The sequence below is a fragment of the Cicer arietinum genome, chromosome 4, assembly GCF_000331145.2.
Source record: "Cicer arietinum cultivar CDC Frontier isolate Library 1 chromosome 4, Cicar.CDCFrontier_v2.0, whole genome shotgun sequence".
Lineage (NCBI taxonomy): Eukaryota > Viridiplantae > Streptophyta > Magnoliopsida > Fabales > Fabaceae > Cicer > Cicer arietinum.
Window position 1 is genome coordinate 14,886,057 of NC_021163.2, and position 18,833 is coordinate 14,904,889.

An 18,833-nucleotide genomic window follows, 5' to 3' on the forward strand; every position below is an offset into this window, starting at 1 on the left:
TGGAAATTTCTGCATGTTCATTTTTATTTGAAAATTGAAAATAAATTGAATAATGTTAGATAAAAAATATTTTGATTTTATTTGAAAGAAATATTTTTGTTCAAGTCTTCATAAATATCTTTTGATTTTATTTGAAATAAAAAATATTTTTTGGCACATTATATGGACCTAAATTGCGGGAGACAAGATAATCAATATATATTATCTTGCTTGTGGATATATAGCGAGTATTGTGAAAAGTTGAAAATATATAAGTGTAAAATAATCGATTGTAGTGCGAGTGTATATTCCTTAACTCTTGAGTGATGTACTTGAATTTGTAGAGTAATGAACAGTTTTTCAAGTCATTATAGAACTTGTGATTTTATTTGACAATGAATATTTGTTTGAAACATTTCTATAAACATAGAAAAACAACTTAAATTCCATTCTATTACTAATATCTCATGCATCACATGTACTATGGTCCTCACCATAGGAAGCCATTTTATAATCTATAACCGATCTGAGAGTGTAAGATGAATTAATTTTGGCCGTTCATTCTTACATTTCATTAAATGGATGGCCAATATGAGCTTATTTCACCTCTCAAATCCTTAACTAATATGCTCCCTATACAGAAGTATATATAGGAACCTCTTGTCATGACAAAAACCATGACCTCTGGCAACTTGCACCTAAGTTGACTTGTATACCTGACTTTGATGCCATGACAATTGAATCAATTGAAGCCTGAATTCTCTATCTAAGAACCAGAAAGAAAAGGAACCTCCGCTAGAGTTGTTGGTAAAGAGATGTTGAGGTTATGAACGGCTAAATACGCAGCAATACCAGCGGCGTAACCTGCAAAAGCAAAGCCACTAACCTGCACAAAGGGATTAAACGGCCACGGTCACGATCACGCTATTCTATTCTATCGGATTAATAATATCGGGTGAACAGTAGGAAATACCTTTTTTAAGTACCAAACGAAGTCCACTTTTTCCATCCCCATGAATGCAACTCCAGCAGCCGAGCCAATAACCAACATGGATCCACCAGTACCGGCACAAAATGCAACCAATTGCCAGAACTCGGAATCTTGAGGGAAAGAAGTGACGTCGTACATTCCCATTGTTGCAGCAACCAATGGAACATTGTCTATGAGTGCAGATATTACTCCAATAGCACTCGCAATTAGTTCACTATTTTGGACATGAGCATCGAGGTAATTTGCTATTTCGCGAAGAATCCCTGCTGCCTCCAAGCTGCAAAAAAACATCACCATTTTGAGTGTGGATTGAAAAACATGTGGCTGTTGTCCGAAGTTTACTAGGGCAGAAAAATTAAAATTTATTTCCTTATTACCTGCTAACAGATAATAGAATTCCTAGGAAAAATAGTGCTCCTTGAGTGTCAATCCTTGATAGAGCCTGTGGCACTTTAAGCTTCTGTCTCTTTTCAGATTCACCATAATGGATAGCGTCGGTAAGTATCCAAAGCACGCCAAGTCCAAGCAACATCCCCATGTACGGAGGCAAACCAGTGAGGGCTTTGAACACAGGAACAAAAATCAAAGCTCCTAAACCCACCGAGAAAACAAGCTGTCCTCGAGGAGCCATCTGTTCAGATGCCAAGACATTCGAAGAATCCTGCCCCTTGCCATTAACTTCACTGAACAGAATAAAAACCAGCATCATCATAAATTATAAATTTATAATATGTTAAGCTAAGTTTCACTATTCAAATCAGCTTTCCTGGTTGATTTTTGAAATACAATAGTACCTAGTCAAGGACATCAGAGCCAGTGGAACAGCTAGAGAAATGGCAGAAGGCAGAAACAAACCCTGAAAATAAAGAAAATACAATTATGGATACATTTTATATTTTGTATTGCACTAAGTTGAATTGGGGTTTTCATACAATCAATGCCAAGTTACAGCATGAATTTGACCAAGGAAATCTTAATTTAGGGCTTTAAATTATATATGTTTCATCAATATATCAAAATAATATTTTAGGATGTCGCTAGACACTAGTGCTAAATACATTATACATTTATACGACTATAAGTATAAATCACTGTAGTTTCAGGTGAAAAAAAACCACAATCCAAATAGATGTATCACATGGAACAATTTTCCAAGAGATAACCTTCATTGTTTGCACTGTGGTTATTTGCCCATGTATCCACAGCATAGTAGTGGTAACGTCACCAATAGGAGTCCATGCACCACCCGCATTTGCTGCTATTACAACAACAGCTCCAAGAATCCTGTTAATAGAATCCAAAGCAACTTCTTGAGGATTTCATAGGGTGTAGTAATGCTGATTTCAACTTAAATGAAAAAGCTTGGAACATTTCACTGAATGTCCCCATGTAATCATTATTGTGCTATTTTACTTAAACATGCGGGGGGAAAAATTACACAGAAAGTTAACAACATATCGACACACATACTTGCGATACTCTGATGGAGGTACTAATTTCCGCAACAAAGAAACCATGACAATGGTGGAAGTAAGGTTGTCCAGAACTGAACTGAGAAAAAATGTAATAAATCCAACCTGCATATTCAACTTTAACTTGTCAAATTCCATGATTGAGAGGATTTAGAATTGACAAAGCTGTAATGTTTGATGACTAATGTTGTCAAGTTTCCAAGAAATTTCAATTTGAAAAGAGTTCACTAAGAAGCATTCTTAGTATGACAAAAGTGCATAGACAAAACGGTGAAAGCACTTACCACCCAAAGGAGAAGGCGCGGGTTTCGGGTTTTTATATTGTCGGTAACTATCTTAAATCCTTGATGAGCGTCAACTATCTCAACAATGGTCATTGCTCCAAGCAAGAAGAACACTATTTCACTGACTTCAGCAGATGCGTGTGATAGCTCTGAAACAGCTATATCAGTTGATGGAGCCTACAGACAATCAATATAGAAAATAAAAGTAAATGGCGGTAGAAAATTCAATCAAATGCTCGAGGGAGAAACAAATGACATCAAAATTTAGACATACGTGTAAAGATATATAAGCATTGTATAGTTTTGTTATTAGAAATCAATTAATAAAGATAAATGTTTGTTTTATTTTGTTATTCAGTTTCTCCCTATTCTCCCCGTTTCTTATTTTAGAACCATAATTTCCATAGCTTCATAGTCTTGATAGAAAAAGATCATACTATCAATTTGATGCTTTCATTGAGAATTGTTCATGGAAAATGCTACATATAAATTGGATTAAGGTACTCCGTCGTATGTGGACGAAATTGTCAAAAATGAAAAAGGCTATCATTGGATCAATGTTGATAGAGTGAAAATCGTCGTAGAGATCGACTCTAAAAAAATATAACAATGTTAAGAGTTTTACATTGAGTAGAACAAGATGTTCAATGTGGCACTTAAATCATGAAATTTTTCCATCTAATAGTTTGATTTTGAGATAGACTTTCCTCACAGAATTAATTCCTAACACATTTTTATGGGCATGTCTTTAGTAGACATAAAGGTTCAAAACTTTATGTTCTGAAGAATGTTGGGACCAATCTTTAAAAATAGTAGGATTTTGAGTTTGATAATGTTCTATTGTTGATTTGTTAAATTTTTAAAAATGAACTAGAGGAAATAACTTTAGGGATCTATGACATTTTATATTTAAGAGGTTAGAATCAGGAAAGTAAATTAAATAAATTTTCTTCCTTAAAATTCATCATGACAATGACTTATCTTGAAGATAGAGAGCCAAACATTTAAATTTTCTTGCATGCTAATACTTGATGATGTAACATGTGTATTTTGGCATTGAAAGTGTGAATATCGATTTGATTATGTTTGGTGTTTTATCATAACTTTAAGTGTATTCATCTTTTTTGAATGACTTTTGTTTGAGATTGAAATTAGACTTATTTCTCAATGTTTTGAGCAGAAACTTTACTGAAGTTAAAGAAGTATTGATACCTTAAATAAGATCACAAGTCAACAAACAATAAGTTGTCCAGTTTTGAACACCATAGACCTTCTTGTGCATTATGTATCAAATGACTTATTGTTTGTAAACTTAAAGGAATCAAGTACACATTAAAGAAATTTTGAAACAAAATTTTGTCTGAAAAATAAATGAGTTGTGAGCCTCATGTTTATGGGGAGGACAAAAATTATATTTTTGTGTATTGAATGTTGGGTTTTAATTCTTTAGAGTTATGTTTTACTTTGAATTGAGATCCAAGAACATAAGGTTTGTAGACTCTTCTGATGGGTCACACTTGAAGATGTGTGGAATTCTCCACTCGGTCACACTTGAAGACTTGTGGACTCCTCCACTCAGTCACTCTTGAAGATGTGAATAATCCAACATGATAAGGCTTGTAGACTATTCCACTAGGTCAAATGTGTGAAATTCTCCACTCGATCACACTTGAAGACTTATGGACTCCTCCACTCAGCCACACTTGAAGATCTGAAGAATCCAAAACGCTTATGCCCTAAAGAGTTTGTCGCTTTGTCGACTAGACAAACTATCCAAAACAAGAAGGAGCAACGACGATCCAATATAATGTTTGGATTGAACCCATTACAATCTAAGTGAATGCAACTCAATACATAAAAAAACGTGATATTCAACTTATACAACTCATCTTTGTACGAGTGACATAGTGACATTCGTACATCCAGTTACCCAAAATAGGTGGTGCATCACCGCACCTAGTTAGTCCTCAGATAGGGTGAAGCGATTGGACAAACTATTCAAAACAAGAGGAATAACAACAGTCCAATATAGTGTTTGGATTGAACCCATTACATTCTAAGTGAATGCAATACAGTACATAAAAAAATGTGATATTCAACTTATACAACTCATCTATGTACGAGTGACATCCGTACATTCAGTTACCCAAAATAGGTGGTGCATCACCACACCTAGTTAGTCTTAAGACAAGATGAAGTGATTGTGACCTGTATGATAGATAGATGGCATGTTCGTGCACCTAGTAAGACCTAAATCCCCTAAGGCACCACAAGGACTTGAGGTGGAGTAAATGGGTCTGAATGAAAAGGCTCTTTTCCCATGAATATTCACCCCGAGAAAATACAACTAGGACAAATGATATTTGAATATTTTTGAACAATGTATTATTCTCTCATAATGTTTGATATCATTGTATTTCTTGTTTACACACGTAAACAATTATAATCAACTAATTATAATTTCTTCATGTTGTTTGTTTGCAAGTGAGTCGTTAAAGAAATTGGTGAAACATATATAATTATATATTTGATAAATGTTTGTCATTAATCAAAATTAATAATTTTTTTATATCTTCTAAATAAAAATGTTTATAATTATAATACACTAAATTAAACAAAAGTATCAGATACATAAAAACTGCCATATTCCTATCCGAGTCAATGGCTACATATCTTTTGCAAAGATACTAAATTAAACAAAACCGCAACAAAAATTTGAATGCAGTGGTATCAGATACATAGAAACTATCTTATTTTAATCCTTGTGAATGGCTACATATCCTTTTCTACCTTTTATACTGTTTTAGTTTTCTATTAATATACACCAAACATAGAGTTGTTCTTTTACTGTTCTAAGTTCTAACCCATTTGCCAAACACTACCATAAAGTTAAAACCAAACAAGAGTTACGCTACCATAAAGCTCTAACCAATCAAGAATTAACTGCAATTCTCAAAAGTCAAAACAATTAAAGATAGATCTTTACCCCAATACTACGTATCACCCATAAGCTTACAGCCATCAATAGTCCTACTCCACTTTTGTTGAAGGCTAGTGATTCTTCAAATATGATGCCTGCATATCCTATTACAAATAGCAATGCCATAGCAAGATCCTGCAGTGAGATATCACATAGAACTACCAACTTTCAGAATAAAGCATATTTGGAGATGTTTTGCAAATGCATGTACTTGATTGTGAAAACCATGTAAAGTGATATTAATGGACCTGATTAGCAGCCACCCAAGAATGGTTAATAGCAATTGTCCCAGTTGCAGCGGCTGCAAATATTGCAACAGCTTTGAGCAAATCAGTCTTGGGCTGGTAGTTGTCTTCAAAATCCTGTGAGCTTGTTTCATCAACTGAACAGAGAGGATCACAAGTTCCAGATTCTGATGTCAAGTCCTGTTTGCCATTTTTGAATTGATGTGCAGTGCGAGCATTAGCATATGAGAAGCAAATTTTGCAACTTCTTTTAAGTACTAACTACTAAGGCAAACATTACAATGGCGCAAATTGATTTTGACAGGGTTGAATTTTAAAAATTGATTTTTAGTTAAAAGTGAGTTAAAGACAAAATGATTTACATTTGGATATATTCACCTGCAACCGAGTTGAACAATAAATTTGAGTGTAAACTACAAATCCTAGCTTTAAGTTAGCATCAATTCTAGAAGTAAAATCAGTTTCAATCAATAATTCATCAATATACCAAAATCAATTTTAAGGTTTCAGAATCATTTTTAGCTCTCATAAGTGAATCCAAACATTCACTAACTTAATCGTCAAAATTAACCTTTTGATCTTACATTGTTACTAGACCTCATTCCATCAATTTCATTTCTGTTACAAATGATAGAGTTGCCTTAAAAAAAACGTAATAAGCAATAAGGCAATTTCCAATGAATTCAATTAATTTAGCGCAAATTTATAATCTTTCCTGGATTACATAGGTACCCTTTAACCCTTAACATGGAAAGTAGCATCAAAGATAAAAATTCATAAATAAACAAACAGAACAATTAAAAGGGCATTCTTAGAATTGGTGAATGGTAAAAGAGAAGAAGAAAGAAGAACCTGGAACTGTTGCTGAGAACTTTGTGGAGGCTGAAACGAAGAAGAATCTCTGGCTTTATCTTCAGCGCGTGCCAATACATTATTACGAAGTAACCTGGGATTAGGAACTCCGAATCTGAGTCTACAAGAAGAAGAAGAAGCAACGAAGGGTTCCAAGGTGAAGAAGCCATTAGATGAAATTCTAGAATTCCGCGAATGATGGAACATGGAAAAGTGTGTCCCGATTGAAAACGTAGCAGCCATTATTCTAGTGACTGTATCTAACAACAACACTGGAATGGATGGTGTTCTTCACAAAACTATGATATCATTTGAGAAAGAGAATTATTAGTTAATTCATTAATTCATAACAAGAAAATAAAGAGTTGTAAACCATTTTTATTTTTTCGAATAACTCTTTAATCATCTTTGTAAAAAAAAAATGTAAGAAAAAAAACACTTTTTGCTAAATTAATTTTTTTTATAAATAATAATAACAACACTTTTGTAACACATAAAAGGAATTGTGTTATTAACAAAATAAATTACTTTATTAATTACTAAAATACATACGGTTAATCATCTTTAGATATATATCTCATTAGTTATTAAATACAAAATATTATTCTTAAATCACTAATGTGATTAATGAAATATATGTAGATTATGTGTAAAGCCAATAAAATCACAGACCTTTTAAGTTTTCAATTTTTTTAACTATTATATATATTTTTAGGTAAAATTAACTACTATATTTTTAAATCTAATTGATAAAATTAAATATAACCATTTAATTTTTAGGATTGAATCATTTAATAGGAGTAAATAAAATTTAATAATATAATCGTTGAATGCTTCAGTAAATTGTGTGTATTAGTTATATTTAATATTTTTAAAAATGAAATGTTGTGTTTATTTATTTTATTTATATATGTTATAAAATGTTTTTAATCAATATATTATAAAATGTTATCACTTGTGTTTTATCTTTTTTAATTATTATTTTTTCGTCATCTTCACTTTCTGTTAAACAGTTGAGGTTATTTAATACCAAATTTATTTCAAACTTATATAAATAATCCATGACGAAATATCTTTGATATTGATGGTTTTGATTTATTGTCAAGACTAAAATTACGTTATATTCTGATTTTAACCTAAGGAATTAACATTCCAATATATCTTTTACATTATATCAAACATTAGATTCTTTTGTAAATATATGTACTAGCTATTGCTTATAGGATTCATTTTTGACAGTATTTGGAGCCGTTGTTATTACTTACATCTGAACACGTGTCACAAAATTATTTGTCGGTTATTAAAAAGAAACTTTTTGAACAAACTTAATTTTTTTAGATAAACAAACATAAATTGTATTATGTCAAAATATTATTTTTTTAGGTAAGTATGATAACCGATAGTATCTTTCATAGTCGACAGAAACAAAATTTATACCTCAATGTAATTAAAGTGATTACATATTAAACTAGTATCTTTGTCCTTAAATACAACACTTTTGATAATTTTTTCTGTAGTTTTGTAAAAAAAGATAAATTTTTCAACTGCATTAATTAATTTTTTATTAATATTTAATTTATCTTAAAATAATTATCATATTTGTATAAGTATTTTTGTTCTTAATGTCATTTTTATTTTTAATTGTACCATTTAATTAATTATGTGTATATTATTTTTAAGTTATTATTCTCTACTCTATAATAATAAAAATAAATTAATAATTGATATTGTTCCATTTAATTCATCTATCATCTCTTATTAATTTGTATGAAATTTTCAATTGTGACAATTATTTTATGACATGAAATTATCTTGTTAATCAATTTGTATTTTTATTTGCAATCAACAATAAATATTATAATAAAATATTAAGTATTTTTTTCTCTATATAAAAATAATATCAATTTTTAACAAATCTAATATTATTATTCACTTTTTAAATACTCATAATTTAATTAACAAGATTTTATATTTAAAGATCAAGGTAGTATTATTAACTATAGACATATTCGATTTATATAATTTGTTCTTTTACATAAGTTGAAGATTTTGTGTGTTTGTAAATGAAGTGACAAACACTATTAATAAATTTATGTACACAAAATTAAAAATAATAATTGAATCCATAGCTATTGAATACACACACAAAATATCTGCAATAGATATTAAAAAAATTTGTATTATGATATAAATGCAGACATATGTAATTATTTGTAAAAATAAATAAATATAATAATAAAATATACAAAATACTAATACTAAATATAAAAAAAAACTATGTTGATTTAACAAAAAACATTGTTAATTATAATAGAAACGTGATACTATTTATATATAAATCACAATTGATTATTACAACCAACTTGCAAATGATTTAAAAACTAACATAAACTTTTTATTATTACTTTACTAGTATCTTTTTACCGTTGTCCTAATAGAATGGATTTATTTTTTGATAATAAAGAACATAATAAAAGCTTGAATAATTTGATTAATAAACAATATTGTTATTCAGAATAAATTAATTTGATTATACATATATTTATATTATATATATATAAATTTAAGTATAGTATATTTTCTCTAACTCCAAAGAAAAAACACTTTTTCTAATATGGTAATAATAAAATATAGTTTTTTCAAGAGTCCTTAAAAAGTGTGACATTTGTTGGCCTCTTCCTAAAAGATATATTACGATCTTGTAAAGAAAAACAGTCGATAAGCCACGTGTACATACGATGAGTCAGAAATATGAATGGCCATGGTTTCATTTCATCATCACTTGTTGAAAAGAAATTAGAAAGAGATAATAAAGAATAAAGGATTGCAAGCAATTTGATTGTTAATAACTTCAGCAGCATCCATGGCACTTGCTCAATCTCTTTCCGTTTCCCTTTGCGGTAACTCATCTCTTTCTTTTTCTATGTTGCACACCATTACCACAAACATTCTCAATTCTCAATTTCCGTTTTTCTAGTACTCAATTAAACTAACTTTGTTGTTGCAGATACACGTGTTTTCGCCTCAACTAAATACCCTTACCCTGCCTCTGCTCAATTTCTTAAACCCACTTTGCTTCCTGCTCGAGCATCCTTCGCCACTGGTTCTCCACTTGGTAATATTTCTAATTCTTCTTATTAATTATTATCATTTCTTTTTAATCTGAAAGGGGTTGTTACTTCTTAATTCTGATCATATTCTATTTGATATGGTGAATATTGCTGTTGCATTTGATAGTTTATCCAGATTAATTATAGCAATAATAATTATTCGTCAGACTTTACTTACATTCTGGATGAACTTTGGATTACCAGAGTTTCATTCTCCTAGGAACCCCAGAGTTAAAAAATAAAATTCCTACCCTTTCATTTAAAAAATTGAATGCTTTGGTAACTTAGCATTTGATACTATAGATAATATTGGCTTCAAATTGAAAATAAAACAAGTTCGTTCATTTTATTTTATAGGCCATAGCTTCCTTTGCTACTAATTAGTTATTCTGTTTAGATTATATATTGATTTTTTCTACAGCATATTTTCCATTACATCACAAAATCTGGCACTCTTATTTAGGAAAAAATTATTTGTGTAGTAAGTTAAAGCTTCTTACTTTAGATAGATCCAACAAGTGAAGACTGTGTGCTAGTTAATTAATTTGAAGCAACTTTGAGAAATGGTATTGCCAATTAATGCTGACACTATCTGAAAATATTGCTGCTGAATTTTTGTCATAATCTTTCAATACGGCTGTATTCTTTGTCTTGATTGATACATTTTTTTTTTTCGTTTGGTTTTTCACTATTATCTTTGCTCGGTTCTTGCAAACAATCTTAAACGACACTCATTTAATTTGGGTTTGTTCACATTTGGATATTATACTGCTATCACATCGTTTGGTTCATATAATTGATTGTACCGAACAAGATGTTGTTTTTGTTGTATGGCTTGTATGCTTGAGATTTAAGTTTGACCTGTTAGTCGATAAGATCCCAGTTAGGAAGCTAAGTATTGTTTGAATTGTCTCTAGTCATTCGGAGAAACCATGAAAGGAAGACCGCATGCAAAGCAATGCCAGTTTCGATAAGATGTGAGCAGAACACCAAGGGAGGGAACGGTTTGGATGTATGGCTAGGCCGGGGAGCCATGATTGGTTTTGCAGTAGCCCTTTCTGTTGAAATTGCTACCGGAAAGGGACTCCTAGAGGTATGTTTACACCATACAGTAAATTTTGACTTACTTTATGCATGACTTAGACTGCAATAATTTGTCTCCATCTTTTGAACCATGAAACAAATTATAATTTCCATCAAATATTTGGCTCTTGTTTTTCTTTATATCGCCCTCATCTATCAAAAGTTTGCTTTGATATTTTATCTGCAATATGGTAATCTTACTCTCTCCTTTACTTTATAACGGTTATGGTAATCTAGTTGTAAAATTAAGCTATGTATCTGTTAGTGATCTTTTAAGCTATTGAGTTTTTGGTTAAGCATATAGGTTCTCATATAACTAGCTTTTGATGCATCTAAAGTAAGTTGAATCTTTCAAAGTGAATGCGAGCTTACAACCCACTGAAACCGCAGCTAGGTTTCAAAGAGTTTAGTGGCGAAACTCACACACTAAATGTAAAGAAGAGGGGTAGTGGGTGTTCAAACCCACACCCCAACGTATCAAATGTCCCTGCTGTCTTTACCATATGAGCTGCACTTACGGAACAAACTTTATTAAGTTTTGATGCTTTTTATGTCTATCTCAACCTCTTCTATAATCCATTCTAGTAATTATTAGCAGAATTGCAAAAGAATAGCAATAACCTTGTACTTAGATTTTGCAGAACTTTGGAGTCTCAAGTCCACTGCCAACAGTTGCCCTAGCCGTAACAGCACTGGTGGGTGTCTTGACGGCAGTTTTCATCTTTCAGTCAGCGTCAGAAAACTGATCACATATTTAGGCTGGTCTTATTTGTTGTAAATTCTGTAGTTTCAAATTGAAATTTCATTTTTCAAGTAACATTTTCATCACTATTTTGTTGTAATATTTGTCTTGGTGAAAAGAATTGTCATCAATATTAATACTGAAAGGTTAAAGTAATGGAAGCATTAATTATATTCATACGTCAACTTTCCGAATTGGCATCATTTATTTTTTATATTATATTATGTTAGCGCATTGCATACGGGGAATAGATCCTCTCATGTGTAGTTTACACATGAGGGAGTAAAGTATGATCTTACATCTTTTCAAAGAATTATTGAATTATGATAGGAAATACTCACTAATTTCTGTCTAGATGTACAATTAAGGATGAAGTTATCTTCATGACATGGTTTCTGACTTTATGTGTGGTGCCTTCAACTCTGGAAGGGACTCTAAGTGAAGAAAGGTTATATGCTTTCAATTTTTTATGCAGCCTTTGTTGTTTGGTCTTCTTCTGACAGGAAACAGCATCTTCAGAAAATCAACACTAACATTCGTGTTTTGCACATAAAATATGAGTGACATACATATCTAAAAGAACCTATGTCCAGCTAGTATAAAAACTCAGTCACGAGGACATTCTCACTAAAGATTTGTGTACAAATATTCAAGATAATTAGTATGTTCTGGTTTGGATTGCTCTTGACTCGTGGGAATTTTTCAAGTAACATAAAGTTATAGTTATTCACTTATGATGGGTATTCAGCATGTCTGGAAACAAGACAAGGCCCGTTTACTTTCCATTCCAGGTTTCTTATTTTCATTTTTACTTCAACAAATAGAACGACAGGCCCTAATTCTAGAGAGATAAACTCTCTCTTCTCTCTAGCATTCTCACCATGGTAGGCATCGTTATCTTCTCCAAATTGTTAGAGCTCCATTCCCTCTATCATGGAGGTCATCCTCTCTTCCTCTATGGAGGCTCCCTCCTTCTCTTTGGAGGCTCTCTCTCCCTACCTCGGCCGTGAATACCAAAGAGTCAAAAGATTTGCTATAGATCTGTGTCATATACTACTGCACAATTTGTTGGTCGTTATTAATTTGGCGAAACTTCTAAATGTTGCATGCAAGTAACTCTTTTTGCTACTAGCTCCTTTATCTTGTCGGGTGTTTTGTTGGTAGCTTTAGTTTACTTTTTAGTCTTGGTTATGTTAAACAGCTTTGTGTAGCTTGGTTCAATAGGTGGTGTGTTGGGAAATTTTTCCAATTTGCTTTGTTACTACGGGTGATGTGGGTCAGTTCCAGTGAATACTTTTAACATAAGTTATACTCCGAATGAAATTTCATTGACAAAAAAAAAAAACTTCAACAAATAAATATGATTGAATGTAAATTCAATATTTCCCTCTCCATTTTCGTTTACAGTTTTTGGAAACAGATTCAACATCTAGGAAATTCTGAAAACATCAAAACGTTATTTTCATGGTTTTTGAATATGCATTCTCCGTAAACAATTTATCTTTGTAAACAATTTAAAATAAATACAAATTTAAAATACGAAAACAAAAGTAATTTTGTTTTAAGTAAACGAGAATGACATTTCAAAATCAATTGTCAATCAATGATTTGCAATAAGTTGTAGAATACAGTTAAATAACCACTAAATGTAGCCAAAAGAAAAAAGATTCTACCTTAACAATAGTTTTTTAGGTAGTCTAGGAAGCAACATCTTTCACCTCTGCAATAACAGCAAAATCGGGTAGTGTAAGATCACAACACAGTCACCATATATTGTAGTCGCACTATTAAGATTCTGTTAACAATGAAAAGAGGAAGAAAGAAGAAGAAGAGAAACAACCAATCATCTAGAGTTTCATCTTCATGAAATACATAAAGAAACAATTTTTAGTTATAACCTTACATCTTTAGAAAATATAAATAGTTTTTGGTTATAGTTTTTACATTTTTGTGTAATACATGAGCATATTTCATGTAACACATGAAAACTAGTTTTCAATTATGGTTATTTATCCTCTTGTAAATAAAGATCAACGTTTAGTTATATATCCTTGTGTAACGCATAAAAGATCAGATATTTGTGGTTGGTTATAAATTAAATTGAATTTTTCATTATCTTTGTCTATTGTTGTTGCTTTTATCTTATTTCCATATCTAAGTATGAATATTAACTTGTGATACAACCGATAATTTTTGTTTGTCTATTTTTATTTTTATTTGTAAAAGCAGAATTATATATAATATATTATGTACAAATAAAATATCTCACTTTTTTTGTGTGTGTAAAATCTTAGATGTAAAAACAATCTAATGCATGTCATTTAGCTCTAAAAGCCCTTGTCTTGAAAGTTGAAAATTTTTGTGTTCGTTGCTTTTTTGGTTTTTCTTTTTAAGAAAAAGAAAAAAAAATTACTTTTTATCTTTCATAATAATTAAATTGTACAATAATTTTATATATATTATGTAAAATGTATAACTTAAAAAAGTGAAATATATTATATTAAAATTATGCATATAATATTTATGAATGGGTATAACTAATAAACCAGAGTAATATTGTGGGATTGGGAAGTAATGATACTATGATAAATTGATTAAAAACTGATAGTCGTTTATAACTAATAAACTAGTCGATGTTTGATATTATTCAATTCGTTTAACAATAATATTATTTAAGGTTTTCTACAGACCTATTTAAAAGAATCACAATTAAAAAAAATAACTATTTTATTAAATAATTATTCATCATTATTAATAGTTGATTTTTTACTATAAAAAAATCTAATGTTAAACTATTTTAGTGTTCATATTAATAATCAAAAAGTAAATATATTAAAAATAAAAAATAATATAGGTTTTGAAACAAATATATTTTTTTGAGTGCAAAAGTCACCCTAATTATGAAAAAGGATTCAAGATCCTCTCTATGGACAAAGGTGGGCCGGGCCCAAAAAAAACTATAAATAAAATAACTAAAAGGCCGCCTCTGCATACTCAGTTTTCTCTTTCTCTTCCGGTCTTCCTCTCTAAAAAAACTATAACTAAAATAACTAAAACTATCAAAAAAACTATAAATACTCAGTTTTCTCTTTCTCTTCCGGTCTTCCTCTCTCTCCCACGAATCACAACCACCGCTGCCGCCTCTGCCAGATCAAGTATCGCTCCTCTACTCGCTGTTGGTCTCCTCTGCCTGACTGCCTCCTCGCCTCGCCTCTCTGTTCGCCGCAACTTCATCTGTCTCCAGATCGCGTTGCTGCTTTGTTCAAAAGGTTCGAATCGTTGCTCCTCTGTTAGTTAGTTCGTTTTGATTTCAATTTTTCTTAGTTCGTTGCTCCTGTGTTAGTTTTGTGTTCTCTTTTGTTGAGTTTTACCTATCCTGAAACAGCTGCCCCAGCTCGGCTCATCTATAGACAGAGGGCTAACCAAAAAAAATTACAAGATTCTGATAAGACGACTATCCGAAAGGAAATTCACAAGATTCTAAAATGGAAGTACCTAAAGTTCAAGATTCTTTATCTTGGCGAAAAAAGCAAAAGGTTTCTTCAGATGTAAACACAACTGGTGAAATAAATGTAGTAGTGAAGAATAAGATGAGTGCAAACCAGTTGGCAGCAAAGGCTATGCAACTTCGTTTGAAAGGAAAGAATGAAGAAGCTCAGAAACTGTTGGTAAGCCGGAGAGACTTCGCGCTCTTTTCTAGACTGTGTCTCTATCTCTCAATATATTGTCTACAAAAAGCATATCCTTCTAGCTTCATGATTATTTTGATTCAATTGTACGCTTTTTGTTCTTGTTTTGGTGGGCAGGAAGAAGCAAAGGTATTAAACACAAAGGAGGGAAACCAAGAAGATCATACAACTAGATCAAGAACCGAGGGAAGTTCTAGAAGGTATTTTTCTATCTTGAATTTCGTGTATTGAAGCAAAACATAGTCCGACTTATTGTCTTTGATTTTCTTGCTTATATTTCTTTGTAAACTCATAAACATGATTGATGTGTTGCATCAAGTGTATTGATTTCTACGAGTTTATGCATTCTTAACCTATGATTTTGACAATGACATTTTACTTTATTCAAGGTATGCTATGCAGAGGATATCTGCTGAACAAAAGAAAGGAGAGTATGATGCTGATATGCATCTTGCTTGTAATATAATGCAGAACAAGCAATTTAAGGTTTCTACTCAGACAGATGATGAATACGACTTTGAAGATGGTCAAAACAGAAAGAGGAGAAAGAAGCCAGGAGGTGATGACTCCAGGAATATTCAAAAAAAGATGAATGCAAATCGATTCTTGACACAGAAAGAACGTTGCCTCTTTTGTTTGGAGAATCCAAATCGACCTATGCATCTTGTTGTGTCCATCGCAAATTTCACATATCTTATGTTACCACCGTGGCAACCTGTGGTGCCTGGTCATTGTTGTATTCTACCTATTCCGGTGAGTTTAATTTATACTACCATTAGTGTTTCTTTAACAGTTGAAAGAAGCATGAGCTTGTTGTTTATTATTGAACACAATCCCTATAATATAAGTGTGAATGAATTCATTGGTTGATTTTTCTTATAGAAAATGATGTTATTTTACAAAAGATTCAACACCTAAAGATTTATTTTCTATGGCTTGAATATTTACTAATAAATGGTGAAGATTACATGTCAACTTCATTATTTTTAATTTTTATTTCACTGACTCATACATTTGCAACTTTTATTTATCGTTAATATGGCAGCATGAACCGGCTACAAGAACCGTGGATGATAATGTGTGGGTAGAAATTCGAAACTTCAAGAAATGCCTTATTATGATGTTTGCAAAGCAAGATAAGGAAGTAGTATTTCTTGAAACTGTGATGGAATTGGCACAACAACGGCGCCATTGTATGGTTGAGTGCATTCCTTTACCCCAAGATATTGCTAAAGAGGCTCCTTTATACTTTAAGAAGGTCAGATATCAAAATTCTTGTTAGATTATTGTGTTATGTGAAGGGGTATGATTATGCTTGTGTGAATAATTGATATGTATATAACTGTGTACACTTTAGGTTAGATGACTTGAATTGTGTGAATCATGCTTGTGGAAAGATGCTGGAATTATGTATTTTTCGGGTGTAGTTCCATTCAGCTTATAAGTTTATTTGCACAACCCTTATTTTATATGTTCTTTGGATGGGTGTGAACACGTGATGAGTAAAACTTAAAAGCAAACCTCCAGAATCTGAACATGTTTGTTAAAATGATGCTTGGTTGTTGATTGCACTTTTCGTTCTACTCACCGGCTGTTTTAAATTGACTTCAATCGCAGGCAATTGATGAAGCAGAAGATGAGTGGAGCCAACACAACGCTAAAAAACTCATTGATACGAGTCAAAAGGGTTTGCGCAATTCAATTCCGGAGCACTTCCCATATTTTCATGTAGAATTTGGTCTAAACAAAGGTTTTGTTCATGTTATCGATGATGAAAAGGAGTTTAAGAGTAGTCTTGGCTTGAATGTCATTAGAGGCATGCTTCATTTGGCCGAGGAAGACATGCATAGACGTCGGAGATACGAGACAGTGGAGGTGCAAAAGCAAGCTGTTGCTAGCTTTTCTAAAGAGTGGGAACATTTTGACTGGACAAAGCAGCTACATGAAACATCTTAACAACATATTTTGTTAGAAAAATTGGTTGCTTTTTGTTTAAGGAGACCGCTAACGAATGTCGTTGGGACATTGCAATCAAAGAGGTAAATTTTTATTGTAAAATGTTGTAAATATAGGCTAAATTTTTAGTAGCTGGTTGCTGAAAATTAGCCTTTGAACCTTAATTTCATGGAGAATTAGTAAAGTCTACTTTATATTCCCTCACCCTCTTGAGAATTTTTTGTCTTTATTTATAATAGTTTTTATTAATTTTCAACCGTATTAATTTTTTTTTTCATTAACTTATCTCCGATTGATTTATATATATTTTTGCAATCAATAATAAAGGCTATAAGGAAATTGATTAAAAAAATACTATATTAAAAACATTAATTAATTCTTTCTTTTGAATTATAAAATTGTAAAAGAAATATTTATAATCCACAAATTTAATACTATTATTAACTTATTTAATTTTTTTGATTAGATCAAAAGAGTTTTACATTAACAATTTGTGTACAAATGAGAGGTCTAAACTTTTTTTATAGAGAGATAAATGGACAACGGATTCTAAATTAAATGTGTTTGTAAGATAATTTGAATAGATTATGAGATAAAATAATATTCGTTCCAAACATTAAAATATTTGCCATTTAGTTTGAATAATATTTTTAAAGAAATTTGATTTTATTAAAATTAATATAGTTTATGAAAAATAAGAGTTTAATGATAGCATAAATTCAACATTTTTTATTGTACGTGTAACTCTACCATTGATGAGACCAACATTCAATTGACTATGTAAATTATTTTTATTCGTCCACAAGTACTTATAAAACCAAAATCCTTCAATCTTTCTTGTTTTTATGAATTACTAGTCCGTTGCAAAATAAGTGTCATTTATACATTATTAATTGTTGTAAAGCAAAACGACACCTACTTCATAATATTTTCTATACGCTAGAACTACACATATTATAGAATGGATGGAGTGGTTGAGTGTTTTTCAAAGAGAAAATTACATTAATTTCAATTTAATTCTCTTTAAAGGACAGCATCCAAAAAGCACTAATTAGAAAATTACTTCAAATATTTTTTTCTCTCGAAGCTTATATCTATTTTGGTTGTTTATTATATGACACGATTAAAAAAATTCACTTTTGTAAGAAAAGATCATATTCTTAGTGGCACAACTGATGTATTTAGTGTCTTTTTAATATATGATAGATTGAGATGTAAGTTCAATAGAACAATAATATTATGCATAATTTTTTTTAGTAAATACAGAAGAGGAGAGATAGGAGTGAGAATAAGTTAAATTGAGTTAGATTTTATTATACATGAGGCCGGCAAAAAATTTAAAGTTTAAACTTGACTCATGATAGAAATATGATATGACATATTAACGAGTAAATATGTGAATGAAATTTAGTTCTATTTTAATATTTAATATGACATTTTGAATAATGTG

The 18,833-nt window shown here is 31.0% G+C and overlaps 3 protein-coding genes across 4 annotated transcripts; 2 read left to right on the forward strand and 1 right to left on the reverse strand.

Annotated features, from left to right (window-relative positions):
* Positions 1-347: 347 nt before the first annotated feature.
* Positions 348-7,136, reverse strand: LOC101513154 (sodium/proton antiporter 1). The gene is made up of 10 exons (XM_004496897.4): positions 6,804-7,136; positions 5,955-6,131; positions 5,713-5,841; positions 2,727-2,903; positions 2,441-2,547; positions 2,134-2,254; positions 1,765-1,826; positions 1,348-1,653; positions 953-1,247; positions 348-865 (listed from the first exon to the last, which is right to left on the reverse strand). Exons 1-10 carry the CDS (start codon positions 7,044-7,046, stop codon positions 746-748), a joined length of 1,737 nt encoding a protein of 578 aa, XP_004496954.1. The 5' UTR covers positions 7,047-7,136; the 3' UTR covers positions 348-745.
* A 2,406-nt stretch (positions 7,137-9,542) lies between these two features.
* On the forward strand, positions 9,543-11,915 carry LOC101514020 (stress enhanced protein 1, chloroplastic). Of its 2 annotated transcripts, none has more exons than XM_004496900.3 (4): positions 9,543-9,703; positions 9,811-9,918; positions 10,831-11,006; positions 11,629-11,915. In XM_004496900.3, the coding sequence occupies exons 1-4, from the start codon at positions 9,667-9,669 to the stop codon at positions 11,740-11,742; spliced, it is 435 nt and encodes a 144-aa protein (XP_004496957.1). In that variant the 5' UTR covers positions 9,543-9,666; the 3' UTR covers positions 11,743-11,915. The 2 variants fall into 2 exon arrangements, with proteins under 2 accessions (XP_004496957.1, XP_004496958.1); XM_004496901.3 differs by having other exon boundaries at positions 11,638-11,915.
* Positions 11,916-14,754: 2,839 nt separating this feature from the next.
* Positions 14,755-17,587, forward strand: LOC101514575 (uncharacterized). Its single transcript, XM_004496902.4, has 6 exons — positions 14,755-15,007; positions 15,124-15,406; positions 15,545-15,627; positions 15,817-16,180; positions 16,473-16,685; positions 17,045-17,587. The coding sequence occupies exons 2-6, from the start codon at positions 15,224-15,226 to the stop codon at positions 17,381-17,383; spliced, it is 1,182 nt and encodes a 393-aa protein (XP_004496959.1). The 5' UTR covers positions 14,755-15,007; positions 15,124-15,223; the 3' UTR covers positions 17,384-17,587.
* Positions 17,588-18,833: the final 1,246 nt, after the last annotated feature.